This window comes from Lepidochelys kempii, chromosome 11 (genome assembly GCF_965140265.1).
Source record: "Lepidochelys kempii isolate rLepKem1 chromosome 11, rLepKem1.hap2, whole genome shotgun sequence".
In the NCBI taxonomy this organism is placed as follows: domain Eukaryota; kingdom Metazoa; phylum Chordata; order Testudines; family Cheloniidae; genus Lepidochelys; species Lepidochelys kempii.
The window spans coordinates 52,794,845-52,803,009 of record NC_133266.1 but is presented as its reverse complement, the minus strand read 5'-3'; the positions used below and the strand labels follow the sequence as shown (position 1 = coordinate 52,803,009).

Genomic DNA, 8,165 nt, shown 5'->3' with positions numbered 1-8,165 from the left:
GCAGATTTCCCACCAAACTTGGTTACATTTTAATTGTGGTGTATGAACTCTGTAGCACTGTGAGTTCCTTTTGAAAAGGACAGTATCAAAAAGTAAAAATCTCACCTTAACAGGAAAGCTTCAAAAAATCACAGGTAATGATAAATGACTCAAAACGCTCTGCCTTTCTGACACTCCTATAAGTGCCGTAAGGAGGACATTGTGCACATAATACAAGACATTAGCAGACTTATATTAGTCTGTACAGCATCACATGAAATAAACTATCAAATTAAAGCTAATTCTATGCTTTACTGTTAAATAGCAAAATCACTGTTCTGCGGAGGGAAGCATTGAAAGGTACACGCACACTGAAGGAAGCAGAGACAACGACACAAATGTACTTGATTAAGAGAGCTAGAGAGAGTGGGCGAGCGTGGTTTCATTACTGATGTCGGGCCTTGTTTTCTTTTGGTGAGGGACCTTGCACGGACCTATTTTTTTCTGGTTTCCAATGCCACACTCTGAGTTACAATAATAAAACTGGAGGTGAAATTAAAAACAAAGTTAATGATTATACATAACAAACCATGTGAACTGCACCTCTCTCAGGACACCAGAACAGTAAAACAGCCTTTTTTAATGGGGTCAAGTTCACACTGAAGTTTGTGAATAGTTTTAGTTAATTTGGACAGGAACACACAGAGACACCTCTTACACCCACATCCGCGTGCGTGTTCCGCATGTATGTTCTCACACACACACACACACACACACACACACACACATCAAACTACAAATTCCTTTTTCTTGCTTTGATGCCTATTTTGAAAGAAAATTCTCTAGCCAGTGATTTATTTTCTCAGTCTTCCCTACTGAGGTCTGGAATTCCTGCTTCTTTAAGGGAGGAATTAGTGTTGCTAGATCAAATGAGCAGAAACAGCTCCAGGGAGCTCTAGCACCAGCTGCAAGTTAGCTGGGTAGATCAGATGGTCCCAATTGTCACTAGTTTCAGCATCCAATGAGATTTCAGAGGAAACAAGGACTCCGGTCCATTGACCGCACTAGAGTTGGATTCACCAATCTAATTAGTTACTGGAGCTCCCCTCCTTCATACAACAGTGCAACTACTCACCTGTCTTTGGGGAAAGGATTCACTTTGCAGGCTTCCAGCAAAAATTTAATTACTTCCACATGACCTATAAAATAAAAGAAGGATTTAATATACTTTTTAAATTAAGCCCACTAAATTAATAGATAATATTTTATTTGTCAAGAGTCATTACCTTCTGCAGCTGCTACGTGCAATGCTGTTCGTGAATCATAATCTCTTTGCTCCATATCCATACCCGACAAAGCAAATCTGAAAAGCCAAATTCAGAAAGACAATCTTAGAAAGAATTACAAAAATACAGAAGTGATCATACTTCTACTGTAAAACAATGAAATGCCCTCTGACAGGATTTAAGTGGTATCTGTGACACTGTACCCCATATTGTTCATAGTGATGTTATGATAGGATTATGACAGTTATGTATTTTATGCAAGATAGATCAGTGAGGTGTCTTTGGAAAGGTTATGATCTGCTGAATAGGATTATCCTACTTGTATGCATGTATCATTTTTGTATCTGAAGTTAGGAATATTGACTATGTACCTGTACGTATTGACTATGTATCTGTGGCAATTCTTCAACAAAAAAATCTTCAAAAACAGACTTCAACGAGAAACTGTAGAATTGGAATTAATTTGCAAACTGGACACCATCAAATTAGGCCTGAATAAAGACTGGGAGTGGCTGGGTCACTACAAAAAAGTAATTTTCCCTCTGCTGAATGAGCTACGTCCACCTTGATTGCATTGGCCTCGTTAGCACTACAAAAGTACTTTTCCCTCTCTTGATATTCACCCCTTCTTGCCAATTGTTGAGAATAGGCATCTTCCACCTTAACTGAATTGGCCTCATTAGCACTGACCGCCACTTGGTAAGGCAACTCCCATCTTTTCATGTGCTGTAATATTTATACTGCTTACTGTATTTTTCACTCCGTGCATCTGATGAATTGGGTTTTAGCCCACGAAAGCTTATGCCAAATAAATTTGTTAGTCTCTAAGGTGCCACAAGGACTCCTTGTTGTTTTTGCTGATACAGACTAACACGGCTACCACTCTGAAACCTGTATTACAAATGTGTTTACACCTGCGGAATACCCACTAGACAAGATGCTTTCATTCTAAAAAGTTGGGTGGGGAAGGGCCATTAGAGAAAACAATAGGCATTAGAAGATGCTTATCTCCCACCTGGGGGCCTTCCTGAGGATGCTGCACACTGCCTCTGAGTCATGGCTGCTGTGACACTACAGCGACATGTCACCAGGTCACCTGGTGCTGGATTCCATCTTGGGATGTCAATATACTTCCACTGACTGGTGTGGGAACTAAGCTTGGAAACAAAGGGTTTCTGCCATATGCAAAAGCTATATAAGGCAAGGGAGTAACATTATCTTGGTTCTTCACTGACTCCCCACCCAAAGAGACTCCTAGAAACACCTAAGGAACAAATATTGAACTGACGGAACTGCTGGACTTTTAGCCTGTGAATGGAATACCCGGGGATTCCAAGCTGTAAGCAAGTGCAGCTTGCCCTTTAAGAATCTGCAGCCTGCTTGTATCATCACTTAGATCAGATATGAATACCAAATTCTCATCCTATGTAGTACATATTAAGCTTAGTTTGCATTTTTTATTTGCTAGGTAATCTGCTTTGATCTGTTTGCTAGCCCTTATAATCACTTAAAATCTATCTTTTATAGTTAATAAACTGGTTTCTGATTTATCTAAAACCAGTATGTGGAAGTCAGAACTTGGGGCAGAAAGCTGTTGTATATTCCTCTCTACATTGAGGGACGGGGCCAATTTCATAAGCTTACCCTGTGCAGTCCCTGTGCAATGCAAGATGGTATAGTTTTGGGTTTACACCCCAAAGGGGGTGCGTGCCTGAGTAGCTGGGAAGCTCCCTAGTTGGAGTCAAACCATGCAAGGCTGAGCACAGCGTCTGCATGCAACTGCAGCTGGGTGTTTCCCTACCTGTATGTGTGCTGGTGGAAGTGCAGTCTGGTCACAGCAGTACAGTGTAAAGGGAGCCCAGGCTGGTGGGTCAGGGGCTCAGGGGTACCCCAGGTCCAGATGGCACCCCCGGGGGGAACCCGTCACAGTATCAAAAGTACATTATATTTTCATCTGAGATTTAATAAAAGAGGCACCAAAGTGACCTGGCTTTAAGATTAGACTAGAGATTTGGCTTCCTTCCTGGCATCTTCATCTGTGGTTCCAGTCACAAAAATCACTCTTAAAATGCCACTATGGAGCATACTTATGTGCATACATACCTCTCTCAGTCCAGCCAAAACCCTAGTTCCAGGCAGATTCTCTGACTGGGTGAGATCACTTTGGGATGTGAAGTACAAACAGAACTTACATCAGCTGGAGAAATTTCATGGAAAATCCCCCCCGTGTCGGAAGAATCTCTAACCAGTATAAAGCTACTACAGCAGCTCCACTGCTAGCTTTGTCCCAGCTTTGCAAAGGTACAGTGAAGAATTAAGCCTTCCACATTTATCTGCTCTCTCAGGGACTTTGTGTGAAATCTGCTTAGTGTAAAATGCAAAAGGATTTTTAAATACTGCCAGCCCTACAAAAAACAAACAAAACAAAACAAAAACCATACGTGGGATCTGAAAATCAAGCTGGGTTCCATCTGGCTCCTACCTCACTAGCAATAAACATTCCTCAATTTGAGCTTTGCTCACAGTTCTGGAATTGGTTCACAAGGCAGACTAGAACCCAGCTTGCTCTTCCATTGCTGTAAAAATTTGTGAGGAAGATAACATGACTGAGACACAAACTGATTTTTCCATTTATATCAAAGCAGCGTGGTGCCATTTTATATGGTTATACCTCTGACTATAACCTGATGTACACATTATTTTTCATATTATCCACATGAAGTTTTGATATGCAGAACAAAGGACTGATTGTGTAATAAGCTTAACTCCTTGTTCTGTTGGGATCTGAAGACTAGACATTAAAAGCAGTGCTAGATCCAATAGAGCACATTCTTTTAACACCTCGTGTGTTTAAATGGCCCTGCTACCTTGGCGTATTAAAGCAGCTCTAACGTCTCCTAACATGGTCATATGTTCAGAAACAAAGTATAATAGTAGTCGAAACAAGTGATGTCCTTTCCCCAACACCATATTGGTTTTACCTTCGGAGTGCAGATACATCCCCAGTGTAGGCAGCAAACAAGAGATTTATCACAGACTTCACCTGCAAAGTGGGAAGGAAAAAAGTTTTTTTTTTCTCTTGAGGTGACTTGTGGGAAGAAAGCTAAGATATAGTAGGGTCACTGTTGGCAAACATGTCAACTATGTAACAATTTCTCTAGGTACATTTGCAGTACAATCTGAAAACGTTGTCAGATCGAATTCCAAACAGCTTCACCACAGGTAATTTATTGGTCCAACTCTGAATGCATAGAAACACTAGAAAGTAGAACATCACCAATTTGTATTTTACTATGACAAAAATCTCGAAATATTTTCCTTTGTTGGCCAAATTGTATTTCTCTTTTAAATGTAACACTATATACTACTCACTCTCTAACCCACTGCATGATTTGCATAATTCATCATGACTGATCGTTTACGCTGAATAGATACTTGAAGAGTAGGGGATGTTACCAGTCAGCACGAAGGATTCCAAGGAAAAGCTGTCTGAGGACATCTGCATACAGCACCTGTTTCAATACACTGTTGTTGCTCATACTTTCCATCACTTTAGCTGATATACTATGGAGGCTTTTTACAGACTACATCCCAGAATGCTTCACAGTGTTAAATAATAAAAAGAAAAACTAATAAGCATAAGCAAGACAGAAAAGGCACATTTCAAAAAGGCTGCTCTAGATAATAAGGGCCAAATACACATTTCACACAGTTGGTTTCATCAGCATTTATGGCCAGGTAGAGATACCAAGTCTTATCCTTTTACAATGAGATTTGCAACATTGCACTGCCCTCCAACACCAAGGTTCCCAAGCTTAAACTCTTCCACTCAGTTTGGTTTGAGCTCTGCCTCCTTTATAGACTATCATTGTAACAGACCAATACAGAATCACCATTCTTCTTGGTGCACCAGAAAGGAAGGAATTCTCTACACACGCCCACCCAAACCTCTCCACCTGTTCCCCGAACAGCGTGGACGTAGTCCTGGGGCACTGGGAGCAGGTTAAGGGGTGCTGTGTCATCATCTGTGCCTTTCATAAGCCAGAATCGAGGAATCATTTCACATTACCAAGTACCAAATGAAGGTATTTGTTATAAAGCAGCACAGTAACCTATATGGAAAGAAGAGAAGGGCATAAACAAGTCACTTCTTTACAGCATATGCTGTGACCTCAAAACCTGTAACACAAAGACGAAGGCAGGCACAGCCAGTGTCTTTAGTCCAGCAGTATATGAACACTAGTGGGGTTACCTTGAATCAATATTAGCAGACTCACTGGCGTACTGTCCTCCTGCCTTGCCCCCTTGTGTGGACACTGACACAAGGTCTCTGGGCTTTAGCACTCTGACAACTTTCTTGGGCTACCCTGGAGTCATAGGTGCACTGGGTCAAGTCACCTTTTGCCCTTTTGTGAAGAAAATGACAAAATCCAAAGTCTATTAACTTAGGGCCTAGACTTACAAGGTGCTGAGGGCCTGTGACTCCCAATGACTTCAGTGGGAGGTGAGGACACCTGCCAATTTGCAGGGTGGGCCCCAAGAACGCGCTCTTGTTATCATTCGTTTCATGCTCTCTGCTATTAGCCAAGCTACTTGCTATATTTTGTTGTTCTTGTGGTGTGCTTGACTGCAACTGTCACGCACAGATAGACCTGTATCATTAACATGGTCAGGCAGGGCAAAGCATGGAGCTCTGGAGCTCAAGCTGGTTACTTATGTTTACTTGGCTACCACGATAAAAAATAATGTCAGACTGTCACTCCAGGAGTTTTAAAACCTCCCCTTTTTCTCCAAGAGATCAATTAAATAGAGGGGAAAGGCTGCATATGCTGTCAAGTTACTCCTGGGTTTCAGTCCACTATTTATTATATACAGCTTATAGAAAAGGTTTTGTAATTAATTAACTGCCTCATTGCAATGTATTATACCCATTTTCTAGTCTATATGCTGTTTTGGTTTTTTTCTTTTAGCACACGCACAAACAATGCCAGACTGAGAGGAAAGACTGTCCAATACTTAGAGCACTAGCCAAAGACTTGGGAGGTCTGGGTTTAATTCTTTGCTGCCTGAGACTTCCTGGGTGACATGGGGCAAGTCACTGAACCTCTCTTTGCCTCAGTTCTCCATCTGTAAAATGGGGAGACTAGCCCTGCTCTGCCTCACAGGGGTGTTGAGAATAAAGACATTCAGGATTGTAAGGTGCCTTACAATACTGTGGAGATGTGAGTACTTAAGACAGGTAGATTGAATTAATCTATTTATCAGGAGAAACAGCAGCAACTTCCTCACACTATCCTGCTAATGTGTCCCTGCCTTGTTATTGGAGGAGTCGCTCCCCCGAATGAAAATGTAGTTCAACTTCCATGACCATTCAATTCCTGACCTCTTTACTGAGACGACCAATGAAAGTGCCAAACAGCGGGATGGTTCTAGCTTTGTGATGTGGACATGTACTCTGCGGGTTATGCTGAGACCACCAAACCCATTTCAGATAAGCTACTGGACAGCTACTAGATGGTAACATGGCCACTACTGACATGAGCTGGAGCTATACAGTTCTGTACCCCATTACTGACCCCTTTAAGTACAGTTGATGACACTGTACTTTTCCAGGTATCGGTCTGAAGTCTGTGTTTAGAAATATAGGCAACAAATGGAAATTAGCTTAACTACCTTTTAATTTTATCTGAATGCAATTCAGGAAGTGGCTCTCCCCAGAGATGAGTGAAAACTGCTACACTGCTTGCAAGAACCCCCCACCTACTCTTTAGGTTGCTGACAGTATAAAATTTAAGAATTATGGGCTCAAAACTGTGAGCTGCTGAGCACCCTCAATTCCCAATTCAGCATGAGTTGAGGGCATTCTGCACCTTGTAATATAGGTGCAGAGAAAATTAAACTCTTGATTTGAGCTAGGCTAATTTGCATTTCCCAGAAGTATTTTTAAGGTCCTCTTTAAACAGTTTTCCTCCTCCTGCTTTGCTATTAAACTGGAAAATCCAGAATGTAACTTTCTAAGCAAAGATGAAGCCAAAGGATTGTGAGTGGCTACAGATCCAGTTAAAAACTTTGTATTCATAAGTTATTTATTTTCCTGCATTTCTGTGAGCAACAGATAATTTTGACTCTACATCTTCTAAAAGTCTTGACCATACTATATCAATTTAGGAGAAAACGTTCTGTTCATAAGACAAAGCAATGAGAGGTCTGAGATACAGGCACAACAGTGGTCTCATGCTCACAAGTCTTTTACTGAATTCAGCCTTCAGTAAATCACACACATCACTAAACAAAATCTACGCCACTCCTCACTACTGTACGCAATGTTGGTGGGGACGCAGATATTTGGCCTCCTTCTACAAACCTTTGCAGAAGACATTCCTTACCCTTCTCTCTGGAGTTTCTGGGCTCTGTAGGAGAGAGAGGCTCCTTCCTTTTCTGAGTGCTTGTCAGCATCTCTCACCCCTACGTCTCACCATGAGTGTGTGACTCACAAAACAAGAGTAAGGGAGTGGACTTTTCCATGGGAATTATTCAAAAGGTAGCAGCTGAAAACCACACATATGGGCATATAAATGGATCCAACTACTAAACCTCAAGGAACACCGAAAATCCTCTCAACAAATACCAGACATTGCTTGAATTCCAGATGAGACTTTCCACAGCCCTTTCAGAAGGTTCCAGAAAGGAACTGTTTCTGTGAATTTTGGTTATATCCAAATATTGTAATAATCTAACTAATGTTAACACACCATATATCAGTCTGATAAACGCAATTAAATTCAGCAAAAATGTATTGTGAAAAGTAACTAAAAAGAGCCAGATGTTGGAGGATTTGTATTTATGGAAGTTAACTCAGAAGATATCAAAGCAGTTTTGTATTCTAAAAATTAAAAATGA

General features: G+C 41.1%; 1 protein-coding gene across 6 annotated transcripts in view; it reads right to left on the bottom strand.

Annotated features, from left to right (window-relative positions):
* Nucleotides 1-8,165, bottom strand: part of GLS (glutaminase) — a 165,267-nt gene that overhangs the window by 4,613 nt on the left and 152,489 nt on the right. For all 6 annotated transcript variants that reach the window (XM_073306201.1, XM_073306196.1, XM_073306202.1 and 3 more), the window contains 3 exons: nucleotides 4,247-4,308; nucleotides 1,266-1,342; nucleotides 1,115-1,178 (listed from right to left, as the gene is read on the bottom strand). In XM_073306201.1, the coding sequence (XP_073162302.1) occupies nucleotides 1,115-1,178; nucleotides 1,266-1,342; nucleotides 4,247-4,308 (203 nt within the window). The remainder of the gene's footprint in view (nucleotides 1-1,114; nucleotides 1,179-1,265; nucleotides 1,343-4,246; nucleotides 4,309-8,165) is intronic.